The sequence below is a fragment of the Eumetopias jubatus genome, unplaced genomic scaffold (assembly GCF_037043125.1).
Source record: "Eumetopias jubatus isolate StellerSeaLion01/CBP00866 unplaced genomic scaffold, mEumJub1_p1.0 scaffold_15, whole genome shotgun sequence".
Taxonomy (NCBI): domain Eukaryota; kingdom Metazoa; phylum Chordata; class Mammalia; order Carnivora; family Otariidae; genus Eumetopias; species Eumetopias jubatus.
Window position 1 is genome coordinate 59,112,177 of NW_028274821.1, and position 14,890 is coordinate 59,127,066.

Below are 14,890 nucleotides of genomic sequence, written 5' to 3' on the forward strand. Positions count from 1 at the left end.
GGCCCACGAGGACACCGAAAGCCACCCCCCTGGGGGTGGGGAGCGGAGCCGTGGGTCAGCTCTGCGCTCACCCCGCGCTGGCCTGTCCGGCCCCGCCCCCGCCCCGGGCCATGGCCCAGCCCTGGTCCCGGCCCCTCGTCCTATCCTCGTCCAGCCCTTGGCCCCCAGCCCCGCCCTCGCCCCGCTTCCCAAATCGGCCCCTGCCCCGGCCTGGGTCCCAGCGAACGCCCAGATCCGAATCCCAACCCAGGCCCCCCCTCCAGTCCCAGTCCCTGTGCCTGTCCTGGCCCCCAACCCCTCCTCTGCCCTTGTTCCACCTCCTGTCACAAATCCCAGCCGAAACCCTGTCCCAACCCCATTCCCAATGTTTGCTTAAACCCGGGGCCCAAACCCTGCCCTTGCCCCAGTCCCCATTACAGCCCCTCCTTCAATCCCATTCCCTGCCCTTGTTCAAGCCCCAGTGCCCAGCACAGCCCAATCCATTATCTCAGCCTTTGCCCTCATCTCTGTGTTTACCCAAGTCTCTCCCACTACCCACCCCCCTCTCTCATACCCTGCCCCTCTCCCAGCCTCGACTCAGGTCTGGGCTCCAGCTGCCGCCAGCCTTATTGCTGCTGTTGCTGTTCTCTGTCCTTGGCCCAGGGGCTGGTGAGTGCAGAAGCAGGAAGCACTGAGGCAGGGAGGGGTGGACTGGAGGGATTCAGGAGAGATGGGACCTGGGCAACTAGATCACTGGGGAAGAAGTCGGGAGAAATAGGGAGGAGAGAGGTCTTACACAACTGAGAGAAATTGGGAGGGTCAGAAGAGAGGAAACTGTGGGCTTGAGGCTCAGCAGGTGCCTAATAGTCCCCAGGACAGAGACTCCAAGGTTTTCTTTCCTGGTGGCCATCCTGACCCTGCTTTGACTCTTGCTTTTCCAAGGAAGGAAACTTGGAACTTCTTCTGCAAGGGAAGTTTGATGGGGGAGACATGATCCTATATCAGAGAGCCTCTGGTCCAGTGTGGGAAGTTCTAGCCTAAACTTTGAGATATTGGGCATGCATTAAAACAGGGTTAAGAAAACAGTTTTGAAAACAACATGTAGCAAACAGTTGGACATGGGTTAGTTTTCTTCTTGTAATGAGTCTTGTTCCAGATAAGTTTGTTTTGCTGAAGAATAATTCCTGACACTTCTAGAGCAGTCTTGAAATATAGAGGGCCATTTTATAGATGGGGAAACTGAGGCTTAGTTGGGGGCAGTTTTCCCAAGGTCATACAGCTTGTACATGGTAGTACTGGGTCTAAAAAAAGTTTCCAAATTCCTGTTTTATACTAATGTTTTTTTTTTTTTTTCAATGCAACATATGCCTAATAGGAAAATAGACCCAGTTGAGAGAAGACTCAAAGTACAACCTGTCCTCTCCCATGTCTGCCCACAGTGGGGCTTCCTCATTTGCCAGTTGTCAGCCTAGGACCACCATCCAGGGAGGAAGTGATTCGGAGAGGGGGAGGTCCAACTTCTTAATGGGTGGAATGTGGGAGCAGGCGGGGTTCCTGGCTGTAGGAGATATGCCATAAAGTTGGCCCCATCTTAAGGAGATGACTGTGGTCTTCACAGCCTTAGCCTCCAATCCCCTCTGGCACTCTAGATAAGATGGAGATATACCTAAGGGAGTCTGGCAATAATAACAGAGCAACTGGGTGGGAGTTGGGTTTCAGTGAGCTTTGGGGGCCTAGTTCAGTGTATAAACTTGAGAAGATTGGTACATGCCAAAGGTTATGCCGCTGCAGAGGTGTCCAAGCTCTATATGTATGTTCACTGGCATCTGGGTACCTATGTGTTTGTGTACCTGAGGGGTCTGTGGGAATGCTTGTCATGTGCAGTGTGTATACATGCTTATGTGTTAGTATGTTCTTTGGCATGCATGGGAGCCCCTGAGTGTCCTCTGAGTGCCTATGTGATTGCGTGAAGGGGAGAGTACATGTTGTGGCCACACATGTTCCTCTTCAGCAATTCTTACTCCTCCTATAGACAGATCACTGAAGTGTCACCTTCCAAATGGATTTCTTAGTTGGAGGCAGTGTTTGCTGCCTCCCACAACATATAGGAGTAATCCATGTGCCCCTAGCCTGACTCTTTGAAGGAAGGAGCTGTAGAGGGGCTCAGTGTTGATGACTGCTGCTGGCAAATCAGGCACTCAGTAGAGGTAATAACCAGGCCAGTTTTTCAGTTTAGGTGAGGGAGAATCTACTGTTGGGCCCAATTCGTAGTGTCCATCCCTGCCACCATGGCCTCTTTGTTCACGAGCCCATTGAGCAAGCCTTGGCTGGCTAAGGGAGAAAGGTGACTGACAGCCACAGAACAGTAGGAAGCTGAAAGATGTGGATTAGAAGACGATTGTCCAGAAGCAGGTTCAGGTGCTTTGGGGAGAATTGTAATGAAGTTGGAAAAGAGCTCTGAATAGGCTCTACTAAGTAAGGGCTGCCCTGTGTGTTAATAATTCCTGCCTTGGTGGCTGTGGCCTGGCCTGCAGGGTTGCTCTGTGACCTGGTGGTGGTGACAGGTTTCACCTGAGGAGAGGCTGGCAGTGTCACGGGACCATCAGAGCACATCAGAGCACATAGCGTAGCCTTAATAAATGTTTATCGTTGGCTTCAGTCTCATTTTAGGAATGGAAGGTACCTCCTGGGTCTCCTGGTCTACCCCAATCCTTGGGTCTTTTCCTTGGGCTCAGCTGACTATAGTTGCATAGCCCAGGGGTGCCTTGCCATCCCAGGAAGTCGCCTTTTGTTCCATCTAGCGCTATCACTAGCAGGGCCAGCCTCTGCCTGTGTGTGTATTTGTGTGTGTGCGTGTGTGTGTGCATCTGCGTGTGCATGTATGTTTCAGATGGTGGTGGAGAATCACCCTAGCTTCATGTGGAAGTATTGAGCATCCAGGACGGGTTCGTCTGGGCTTGACTAGGGCTTTACTCATGCTTCCTCTGGGACACAGCTCTGTAGGCCATTGTGAAATGCCAAACCAAAGCTTGGAGTGAATGGGGCTGTAGACACTTTCTCAAGCATCTGCCCTCAGAACTTCTAGGCTCCTCCCACCATGTCCAGTTGCTGCTCACTCCCTTTCCCACTAGCCCATTCTGTGACCTCTGTAGCCCCTGGCCACTTTTCGGGTGGCTTAACCAATTTCCCAGTTCTCCAGGCCATGCCATGTTCCTTTGAATCACAAGGGTTTTTTGTACTTGTACTTTTGTACTTTGTGCTTATCCATTGTTTCCCAAAAGTCATTAGCTGCTTTTCACCACCAGTTCTCTGAGGGTCTGCACTGGGGGACTGGCCAACATTTCTTCCTCACAATAGCAGTGGCCCATCCGATGACCCATCCCTGGTACCAGCTTTGGGGAGGAGAAGCTCTCCCCTAACCCCAGCAGAGGGTGCTCCAGAGCTCCACTTTCTTGTAAACAATAGCAGCCAGGCTATTCAGCTCTTGGCTTTCTGCCTCTGTTATCATTCATTGCTCAGCTCGCAAAGGTGGCAGGTTTTCCTTGCTGACCGTTGAGGCCCATCATGTGGTCTGAACTGGACTGACTAGTCCTTGGGTCTAGCCATGGCTTTGAAGATGAGCATAGGCCAGTCTAGGGCCAGTGGCCTCTATATACTTAGGGCAGCTCCCTGCAGGGTGACCTTGAAGTTCAGTGGTGCCTTCCTTACCTGTGTTCCCTCCTTCAGCAGGCTCCCTTTCCCAGATGCCTCTTTCTCTCTTATTCCAAATACCTCATCTTGAGTTATAGCTCCCATTTCTGGAAGGGAGATTGTCAGACTAGGTAAGCCCTGTGTGTATTTCCTGTTTGGCTGAAAACTCCCCTTCACGGTCTTCCCTCTACCCCCTGCTCTGTCCTGAAGCTGCTGGAGTTCCCAGCCTTCTCATCTGTCCTGGGGGCATGCTTCTGTGCTTCTCTAGGGCTGATCTTAGGTCTCCAGAGCAGTCAGATTCTCCAGAACTTTGCCTGCCATCTGGGACACTCTTCTATGCAGCTGAGCTACTGGGTTATTTTCACTGTCACGGCAGTCCTAGTGCCCATGCGTTTGCCTGGAGAGCTGCTGACACCAGACTTTTTTGCTCACCTTGGCTCTGCTCTGAACAACCACGATCAGGTACTTGTATCTTGGCACTTCAGTTAGAGATAACCAGTACCCCCAACCCCAAGTGTGAATATTTCCAAGTGGTTTGAGATTCTACTGAGTCCCAGCTGACTGCCTCACCGGGCCTCCCTCTGGGGAAACGCCCTCTGGTTGCTCATTCTGAATCCTGCAGGGCCTGATGACTCCCCTCCTCTCCTGCGAGTTCTCATGGTGGCCTACCAGCTCCTGTTCTTGCCTCTGCCACCCAGGCAGGCCCCTTGCATCCTCACCACACTTTCCCCTTCCCCCTCCTGCCCTGAGCCAGTATACAGACAGTTTTTGTGAAGCTTCTGAGGGTTTTTACTGCTCCTGGAACCACAGGGGAACAGAAAGGGGAAGAAAATAAACAAGGAAGTTACACATTCAGTGCTGACTCCCAAGCTCCACAGGTGGAGTTCTAGCCTGCTCAGTGGCCAAAGAGCCCATGTCCCCCACACCCCACCACAACACACGCCATTCACGCCTCTGTTTTGTTAAGCTTGCTGAGAAGAGAACAATGACTCCTCAGTGAGGGACAGCTGTGGGGGCATATAAAGGGTCCTGGTTTGGGATGTAGATAGATCTAAGTTTGAATCCTCAGTTTGGTCTAGGTTTGAGCCTCAGTTTCCTTATCTGTAAAAACAGGTCATTTTTCCCAAGGTCATTATAAGGAGTAAAGCAGATGGCTAGGGCAGCATGAGCCCCAGCTCCTGGCTCAGAGGAGAATATTTGTTGAGTTGGTGCTATTCCTGTTGCTTAACAAAAGTGCCCTGTGTCCTACCCTGCTCCTTTCTCTCTTGCCTGCTCCTCAGGAGGCCTCTTCCTGACTGACTACTCCACCTGCTCACCCCGCAAGCTGAGTCCCTTCCGCTCCTTTGCCAGCACCGAGCTCTTCCACTTCCATGTTCCCGAGGACACATTCCTGGCTGTTTGGAACCTCATCATCTTCAAGGAGCAGGGGGGAACCTTTGGGGACCACTGCCCAGACCAAAGTGTGACTGTGTGAGTGTCCAAGTTAACATCCTGACCCCCACCTCCAACTCCAGAGCACTTTCCAAGCTAAAGTGTGACTGTATGAGTATCTAAACTGACCCAACCCCTCACCTATGTCCAGATTGAAGTGTGACTGAGTGAGGGACCTCTGGCTCCTGACTACTGTTTGACTGTGTGAGAGCCTGAGCTGACCTTTTACTCTTTATGCCCTGACTCCTGACTTGGAACCACTTTGCTGTATGTATCAGTATAGGGAATTCACTTGTGTTATTGGTGATGAGTGACAGTTCTTTCTTTTCCCCATTTCCCATCTCCCACCCCATTGCCTGTTGTCTTCCTCTCCTCATTCTGGTCCCCCAGGTATTTCCGGTCCGGGGCACCCCCTGTCATCAATCCCCTGCACACACACTTCCCAGGGGACACGGCTGTGCCTGGGGTTTTCTCACTGACCCTCAGCTGGACACTGCCCAACCGCACCTCAGGCATCTTTAACGTCAGCAGCCCCTTACCTGGGGACTGGTTCTTGGCTGCCCACCTTCCCCAGGCCCATGGCCACATCTCTGTCAAGGTGGGTTGATGCTGCCCAGGGTAGGAGGGGCCGAAGCTGCTTCTCCATGCCTGCAGAATCCCCCTCAGGCTACCTGGAATACCAGCGTTGTGCCAGGGTGGGCAACAGCGTAAGGGTGGCTAGGGTGGGGCGTAGCTAGAGGCCGGCAGTTCACCTGGTCAGCCAGAGGTCATGATCTATAGAAGGCAATTTGGGAGCCTTAGGAGGACATAGTGGGTGCAGGTAGCTGAAGGGAAAGTGCAGAGTCTGGAATCGGTCAGAGGCCCTGGCACTGTGGAGTAGTGTCCCTGTTAGAAGGTGTAAGGGTTATTCAAGGTGATCAGAAGCCAGCCAGGGACTGGTCATATGCTGCTGCACAAACCCAGGACTGGTCTTGTTCTACATCTTGATTGGTGATAGCCCTGCAGACTCTCATAGGCTCCAGCCCAGTTGTTGGTCCATCTGGGAGAAAACGTTCCTCTTCTATCATAATTTCAGCTCCCTACGCCCTCTGGAAGACCATAGGAGAACACTTGGGGGCAGGGAAGCCCTTTCCTGTTAAAAGGAGGCCTTGGGCAGCTGGTGTCCATCCCAACTGTTGCTTCCCTTTTCTCCAAAGGTCAGCTCTGATTTCACTGAGCAGAGGTTTTTAAAGTCTGAAGTGTAGGTTCAAAGGTCAGTATGTTTCTCCATTCTGATTTGGAGGGGAAAGAAATGGCACAAAGTTTTCCTGCCCCTCCCAGGTACAGGCCAGATAGCCTCCTTGTAGTGAGAGGATCTATAGGTTTCTTACTCTTGTCCATTGGCAGGAAGGGAGGGTATGATAAGCTGGCCCTTGGCAGAGTGGGATGGCCACATGTGTGGGGCCAGTGGTAAGGGTGAAGGAATGAGCATAAGCAGAGCAAGGATTTAAAGAACAGGATGCTGAAGAACACGAAAGCTAGTGGGACTTGGCCATTGAGAAATTTCCAGTTGGGAAGATTTGACTCAGCTGTATCTCTCCAGGCTGAGTTCCTTGAGGACAGTGGCTCTTTGGCCATGCCAGACTCACCTCTCCTCCTTCTGCTATAGCGCAGTGTTCAGAGAAGGTGTTATGATGCTTTTGAATGAGTTGAGAATTGTACAGGGGCAGGTGCACTGGTCTGCTGTTGTCAGCGATGGGAACTACGGCTGAGGAAGCAACTTGAGGCCTCAGTGATAGGCCTCTCTTTCCTGAGAGGGTTGTACCAGAGAATTTCCTGTCAAGGCCTGGGAGCCCTGTGGATGACAGCATGTTGGGAACTCACCTGGAAATGGCTCTGGGTTCTAGGTAGATCTTGACTCTCATCAGAACTAGGGGTTATTCTATTCCAAGGAGTGCCTTAGGTCTTTGGCCAAATCCCAAAGAGCCCATTCCTGATTGTAACTTTGATCCTGATTCTCTTTGTGAGAACTGACAGGGAAAATCTTTCTGAAGCCCTGCTCTAGTTATCCAGAAACCTTTCTGGATGAGTAGGAGGAACTGGGGGCCTGGTTAGGAGAGGTCAGAACCAGCCTTGACGTAGCCATTTGCATCTAGATCTAGCAAGTGGGGTCTGGGGACTCAGAACTGCAAGCTGGAGAGCTAGCTGGCAGAACTCCTGAGGTATGGCGATATCAGAGAGAAGGGGACACTGTTACACCTTGCCCTTGAATGACAGCAGACCTGAATACCATGAGAGATGTAGATCTTTAGTTAAGGCGTCTTCTAGAGGGTTGGGGGTGAGGGACGGGCAAGAATCATCCTGTGGTTTCTCTGAGAATTTGATTATCTTTTGGAATCTTATATTGGCCTCTAAGGATTCTTGTTCTCTGGTTAATTCCTTAGACTCCAGCCTGTGAATTAATTGTCCAGAGCATTCCTCCACGGTTCCATCTTCTTGACTTGCTTTCTCCTCATACTGTTGTTCTGACTTCCTGTGAGGCTTGGCCTCAGGTGGGGACTGAAGAGTCCCAACCATAAGAAGGCAGCACTGTTTCTACGGCCCTCCTCAGCTTTGGGGATGAGCTCAGACCTCCCTTCAGACCTTAGTCCTTGGGCACCTGCTTTGTCCCAGACCTTGGGTGTGAGGGACACAGATAAATAAGATGTATATTAGTGAGATTCAGGAGATGTTTTAAGAGGACAAAGGAGAGATGGCTAACTCAGTTTGGTAATATGGTAGAGGTGGTTTTAGGAAACAGGAAGTGAGGCCTGATGTTGAAAAAGCAAGGGAAGCCATTCCAGATAGTGGGAGTAGCATGGGCTAAGGCGCAGAGGGGAGAACTGAAGCTGTTCAGTGTGGAGTGGTTGTTGGAATGGGTAAGGGAGCTGGGCGGGTGAGCAGAGGCCAGATCATGAAGGACCTAGAAGTTTGAACTTTATCCTGAGAGTGATTGGGACCTTTAAGAGGTTGTGAAAGGGTAGTGACTTACTGGTCCACGCCATTCTCCTGAGCTCTGGTCCCACACTTCTGCAAGCTCCTGTGTCTATGCCACTGGCTACTGTATTCCTAGCACTTGGCACTAGCCTGGCACACAGTGGTGGCATGGCCAATTTTCATTGTTCTTCTGCTATCTTCTCAAATTCATAGGGTCCAAAACCGATCTCACTTCTCCTTTCCTTTTCCCCTTTTCCCTGTCAACCTCTTCTGTCTTGACCCATGCCCTCCATTGCCTTGCCCTCCCTGTCTTGGACCATGTGTTCATTCTGTGGTGCCCAGTCTGCACTGAGGGACTGACCTTTGGATTATAGTAACATCAGGTATCACCTGGCTCATTAGGGGAAAGTTTTCCAAATTTCTGGAGCAGAGTTCTCCTCAAATGCTTCCTCTTTCCAGCTCCAAGGTTTGAAAGTAAATGAAAGCAGGTCAAGTAATGAAAACAAGGATAAGGAAAGCAAAGAAGCAGATTGTAGGGAAGAAAGGATCTGACTGAATCCATCAACCAGACCAAGTATAGCTCTGTATCTCAATTTGAAGAGATTAAAATCTGCTAACAGTGCTCATTCTGCTCTTCCTCCTCCTTCTAAATTATTATATTTGTGTCTTGAATAGGTAATATACGCACCTGGCACAACATTCGAAAGGTACAAAAGGCATACAGTGAAAAGTAAGTCTTCCTCTTCCCTTCACTCCTTCCAGTCCCCACTTCCTCTCTCCAGAGTTAAGTAGTAACTAGCTATTAACTAGTTCCTTCTATCACTCTTTCCTTCTTGAAACACTTTCTCCTTGTGGCCTTCATGACTTTATAGAACTGTCCTGATTTGCCTCCTGCCCGCCACTCCTTCTCTGTCTCCTTTCTTCGTGTCTCCTCTGCTTGGTGCATTTTGTGGGGCCCCAGTGTTTGGTCCTGAGACGGTTCCTTTTATTCCTTTTTATTTCTCCATTCTCTTGCTAGGTGTTTCCAGTTTTAAATACCACCTATAAGTTATGTTTTCCAAGTGTATTCCATGAGTCATAATTTCTTTAAATCTCAGCCTTTATATTTAACGGCTTGGTATCTCTGATTGAATGTCCAAGAAATGTCTCAAACTTAGCATGTACAAATCAAAGCAGAGCCCAAAGTGGAAATCTCATTGATTCTCATTTTACTTCTCCCAGCCCAAGCCTCTTCTCTCTAGTCTTCTTCTCAGTCAATGGCACTGCCATTCACCATTTGCTCAAGCCCCAAATTTAGGTGTCATACTTGATTCTTCTTTTCCCTTTATTTCCCTATAGCTAGTCCGTAAAGAAAAAGTCTTGTTGATTCTACTTCTAAAGTATGCTCTGAGTGCATCTGCTTCTCTCTTTCCATTCTGAGCAAACCTTCCCTGAGCTTTCTCCAGGGCCACCGCAGTAGCCTCCCAGTCATCTCTCTGCTTGCACTCTTGCCCTCTGCAGGCTGTCCGGCACTCTTCTGTGTTGTTTGGTGCTGACTGACTGTGGGCCAGGGGCTGTCCTCGGCGTCTTTGGGCATCTTAGTCCATAAGCCCTGTCCAGAGTCTGGCACTGGCCACCCTGCTGAGGCCTTCCTCAGGAAACTCAGGCCTGCCATACTAGGACAGTCTGGGGTTCAGTCAAAGGCCTTCCTCCCTTGCTCCTTTCAGACTAGTTCCCACTCTACTTCTCACTTGAGCCCTCCTGGTTTCTCAAGTGTCCTTGCTTTGACCCCATTCCTTACATGACTGCTGATGTTGGCTCAGTTTGGACTCTCTCACTTGGCTTATGCCTTGGCAGCTCCTGAAGACCTGGCTTCCAGTGCCCTTTCTCTGGCCCTATCACAGGGTGAAGGCTGCTGCATCTCTGCACCTTCCCTGCTCTCCACTGATCGAATGCTTCCCTCTGCAATAAGGGATGTGCACATTATACAGTTTAAGGAAGGAGCACATTTTAACCATTGAGGTCATGTCCACTGATCCTTCAGTTAAGCCAACAACAAGAAAGATGTAGAGCAAAGTGTTGCTTCCCCCTGGATTGTCCATCCAGCAAGGAAATGGGCCACCTCCGGTGTGTGAGCTCCCACCCTTGGGGCTCGCACACTGCAAGGTTATTGTGGTGGTAATTGCTCCCGTAAGAAGTGGGGTTGATGAGATGACTTGTGGTAGTATTTCTGGTCCTTAGGGTTTGACACCAAAAATGAAGGACATCTGCTTTGGGTATCAGAGATGGAGGTCTTTGAGCAACTAGGTAGGTTGAAGAGCTCTCTGAAAGGACTCTCTTTTTGTCACCCACTCTTTAACTCAATGGATATTTTCTTAGTGCCTAGTATTTGCCAGGTAGTGTGCTGGGCATTGGGGATGCAGTGGTGCAAGAGGCACAGAAGAATTCCAGGCAGAGGGTAGTGAGGTCTTTGGCCTGGCCTCATCAAGGCCTCCCTCCTTCCAGCCTTGGGGAGCTTTGCTGGAAGTCAGTGCCTTGGCTGGCTTTTCCACGGTATGGAACCCAGAGGGATGTCAGAGCCTGGAACTTCTGTCAGAATGAGGTTTAGAGGTTTGTCTAGGTCGGAATAACCACATAAGTAAACCGTGGCCTCCAGTTTCTTGGGCCAGCATAAGGCCATTTGTCCAGAAGAACAGAGAAGCCTCATCAGGAGCCCTGTCCTCCTCTGACCTGCTGGTATCAGAGGGCTTAGGTAGCTGCAGATGCTGCAGAGGAGGGGCCAGAAGGGACTGTGCCCACCGAGGAGTGAGGAGGCTGTGCGTGCTGGGGCGGTGCCAACTCAGTCAGCGAGGGTCAGGGATCTCACCGAGAAGAGCAGCTTAGATGTGGCTGTCGTGTCCAGTAACAGGAGAAACCCAGCTTGATTCAGAAGGAGCAGATGTATCTGTGGGTCCCCTGAGGCAGAACAGTAGGAGGGGAGACAGAAAACAGGCTCTGGCTTCATAAACGTCAGAGCTGCCCACAGCTGTGTTGATTCGTTTGTTCATTCATTTATTCAGTTGACGTTCATCTGTGAGGCATGCACTTTACATTAGGCTTCATGTCTGGGGGAGCAAAAATAAAATAAGACAAGGTTCCTGTTTTCAAGTTGCCTGCAGTCTGGAGATTGCCTAGGAGGTAGAGTGGCCCTTCCCCGGGGGGTGTTAATGCAGAGGCTGGACAAACACTTGGGAGGGCCGAGTAGGGAATAAAGGAAAGATTCAGGTTAGGAAGGCTGGTTGGGTTTGGACTAGAAGCCTCAGGGAGCTTTCTAACCCCAAAAGAGAGCCAGTGTTCTAAGTTCTTGAGGGCTTGGAGGGAAATGGGGTGTTTTGAAATTACCTTGAGGGGCTGTCCGGGAGTGTCCAGGAAGAGGGGTTAGAGTGGAGGAGGTGCAGGCCTGATTGTCTGGGGGGCGTGGCTTTGCGTCCCCAGACCTCACCCAGTGCAGAGGCTCGGAATAGATCCTATGCACCTGGAAAGACAGACGTGGAGACCAGGCAGGAGGGACCCAGAGCTTAGAGAGACCTCAATCCTAGCCCTGGGAGCTTTGTCCCCCACCTGTCAGCAGATTCTGTTTGCCTTGCTTCGGTAGCACCCTTGCTGTCTCTCCTCCCACCGCTCCTGCTTTTGTCTCAGGGTCTCCAGGATGAGTGTCAGTACCTCCTTCAGCCGCAGCTGATTGTCCGGCGTTTGCTGGATGTTGCTGTGCTGGTGCCTGGCCGTCCCTCAGAGCAAACCCTCTCGGCCCACAATCGCTCAGCCCTCTACAAGTAAGTCGAATACTCCCGCAAACCTGACCCTTTCCCCTCTTCCTTCCTTGGCTTCAAACAGGGAACAGGGTTCTTTTGGCTTCTCAGCCTGTCTACCTGTTCCTACTTTTCCACTGGCCAGCCTGGGCTACGGGGGCCACCCCGAGCCCCCGGGGGGTTGGACCCCTGCTGCCCTCTCTCCTGGCCCCGAGGGCAGGAAGCAAAGAGGCCTCCTGCCCTCCTGTTTCCCTGTCCCTCTGTGCCACCTTCTTCCTGAGTGTTTGCCTCAGCCTGGTGTCCCTCTCACTCTCTCGCCTATACTTTCTTACCCCCAACCTCCCCTCTGCCCAGGGTCTTTGTGCCCAGCTTTACTTACAGGCTTTCAGCACAGCTGGCGTGTGTGGGGAGCCGCGGGGCATCGGCCTGCCCCCTGACGTTGCGCCTGCGCCCCAAGGCCCCACCCCTGCACAACTCAAGCTCTTTGTCCTGTGGAGGTGCCTCGGTGTGCCAGCTGGAGCTGGCACTGCCACCCTGGGGGCACTGGGTCTACGTGCGTGTGGAGATCCCATCCCGGGGTCCTGGCAGGACCATCCGCTTCCAGCTGTGTGTGCGGTTGCAAGGTCAGAAGCCCCACATCTGCCTTGGCCACTCAGCCTGTTGCCGACATCTGTGGCTGGGAAGAGGCAGCCATGGTGGTTGTGTTCAACTGACCCTCTGCCTTGTCCCTATAATCTCCCTAACCCCCCAGGCTCCTTCACACTCCCTAAAGCCCTTCCACTTGAAGCTTCGATTCACTGGAAAGCCTTTGGATCATTTTTTGCATTTGACTGGGGCTAACTAAGGGACCTCATTACTCTCCTTGATTTAATCTCATTCAGTTTCCTGGGGGTAGGCAGGGGCATCTAAAACCTTTGGGACAACTGTCCTTGCCAAAGCCCATGCAAATCAGTGAGAGACCCCATCATCTGTTTCTACAGTGTCTTCACTGTCCTTGGGGAGGGAGAGATGACCTTGACTCCCTCCACATGACATTCTGTTGGTTGTGACCACTAGGAACCCCCTGGGCCCTATCTTGTGACCCTGAATGCCCCATACTTCCAAGGGACATTTGATTCTAGTTCTCATCCCCTCCCTACTCTTTGCTAATTCCTGTCTGGCTCAGCTCTGGTTTGTGGTGGGGCTGCAGGGCTTGTGAGGGTGGCAGTCCCCAGCACTGATTTCCTCTGCCCACAGAGTGCCCGCAGCCCAGCCTGTCCCGTGTCCTCGTCCCTGGAGCTGCCATGAACATGCCCCAGTCACTGGGCAACCAGCCACTGCCCCCAGAGCCGCCATCCCTGGGGGCCTCTGCGGAGGGGCCTGGGGCCACAACCCCACCAGAGCACTGCTGGCCAGTGCGCCCGACACTGCGCAATGAGCTGGACACCTTCTCTGTCCACTTCTACATCTTCTTTGGCCCCAGCGTGGCCCTGCCCCCTGAGCGCCCCGCAGTGTTTGCCCTGAGGCTGCTGCCAGTGCTGGACAGCGGAGGTGTCCTCAGCCTGGAGCTCCAGCTCAATGTGGTACTCTTGGTGGAAAAACGGGGAGGCGGCGGCGGGGGGGTTGCCCTGGAGGGGAGCTTGAAGGAGAAGATGACAGGGTTGCTTTGGGCCCACTTTACGATTAGGGACAATGTCTCAGCCCAAGTCTGATCAATAAACATACAGACATTCCCCTGAGTGTTGACTCTACTACAGATAGGGCGAGGTCAGCCAGGGCAACTCAGAGTGGGCTAAGTTATCCCAGTTTTACAGGCTAACCTTCTACTTCCCAAGGGCCTCTGTGGCAGGTGTTCACTTTCCTTGCATAGCTTCTGTGATGGGGAGTTCACCACCTCTTGAGGCCACGCGGTCCATGTTTAGACAGCTCTGATTGCTAGAGGAAGTCGTGACATTCCATAAAAATCTGCCTCCGGGATTTCTGCCCACCGGTCTCTGTTTTGCTCCAGAAGCTATATCCAGTGAATCTATCCTTGTCCTTTTTGTTTTTCTTTTCTTTTTTTAAATTAATAGACTTGATTTTTTCAGAGGAGTTTTAAGCTTACAGAGAAATTGGGCAGAAAGTACAGGGCGTTCCCATATCCCCCCCTCTTTCCCTGCACAGTTTCCCCTATTATTTTGCATCTTCAGTGTGGTACAGCTGTTACATTCCTATCCCGTTACGTAGCCCTTCAGATGCCCCTCACCTCCCCATAGCTGAACAACCTCAGCATCTTAGACCTCTCCCCATCTTCCGCTGTCTCCTCTGGTCCTAGGGCCTCTGAGATAAGTGATCCAAGGGGGTCTGACCAGGGTGGCAGGCGATGTTTGTGCGGCCTAAGGTCACGTTCCCTCTTTGAGCTGCCACATCACACTGGGGGATCACCTGGGGTTGTGGTGAACTAAGATTTCAGAGTCTTTTCCTTTTATCTTTTTATTTTCTTCAAACCAGTTTTATACATTTACTTTTTTATTATAAAAGTAATAGGATCACATGTAAAAACTTTGGAAAATTGAAGAAGACCTAAAACTGTGTGTCTTCTCAGTCCTTTTTCCACATTAACTTCTGTGTTTATCTACTCGTCACTAAGGGACACACACATTTTTGTGCCGGGAGCTGGTTCATGTGAACTCCTGCCAATTCCCACCTTGTATTTTTGCAGTGAACTTTTTAACTTCAGTGAAAGCATTTATGTCCATCTTTGAGGCATTGCCTAGTACTAGTTTGGGTCTTGGGTTTTCCCTGCTTTATGTAATTCACACACTTGAAAAGCCAACCTTCTGTACCTCTTAGTTATTATTTTCAGCATTGAATAAAACTGGGCTTAGGGCAGAGCCCTGTGTCAGGCCATTAGTGACTGTCTTAAATTGACATTGATCCAGTAATTTATGTACTATTCCCCAGCTCTGGAGGCAGGCACCATTTCCCTGTCAGCCAACCTGAGACCTGGTCTGTGTCTAGATGTGGTCTTTTGTAGGACATGGCTCAGAACTTTTTAGTCCTCCTGCTGGTCAGGACAGATCAGATTCTTAAGCCCAAAGACATTCCTT

At 51.2% G+C, this 14,890-nt stretch overlaps 1 protein-coding gene across 1 annotated transcript in view; it reads left to right on the forward strand.

Annotated features, from left to right (window-relative positions):
* TMEM8B (transmembrane protein 8B) overlaps nucleotides 1-14,890 on the forward strand; it is a 27,020-nt gene continuing 12,130 nt past the window's right edge. The window contains exons 1-6 of the mRNA XM_028096235.2: nucleotides 1-648; nucleotides 4,950-5,139; nucleotides 5,491-5,698; nucleotides 11,713-11,846; nucleotides 12,177-12,445; nucleotides 13,059-13,384. Of these exons, the coding sequence (XP_027952036.1) occupies nucleotides 111-648; nucleotides 4,950-5,139; nucleotides 5,491-5,698; nucleotides 11,713-11,846; nucleotides 12,177-12,445; nucleotides 13,059-13,384 (1,665 nt within the window). The 5' untranslated portion in view covers nucleotides 1-110. The remainder of the gene's footprint in view (nucleotides 649-4,949; nucleotides 5,140-5,490; nucleotides 5,699-11,712; nucleotides 11,847-12,176; nucleotides 12,446-13,058; nucleotides 13,385-14,890) is intronic.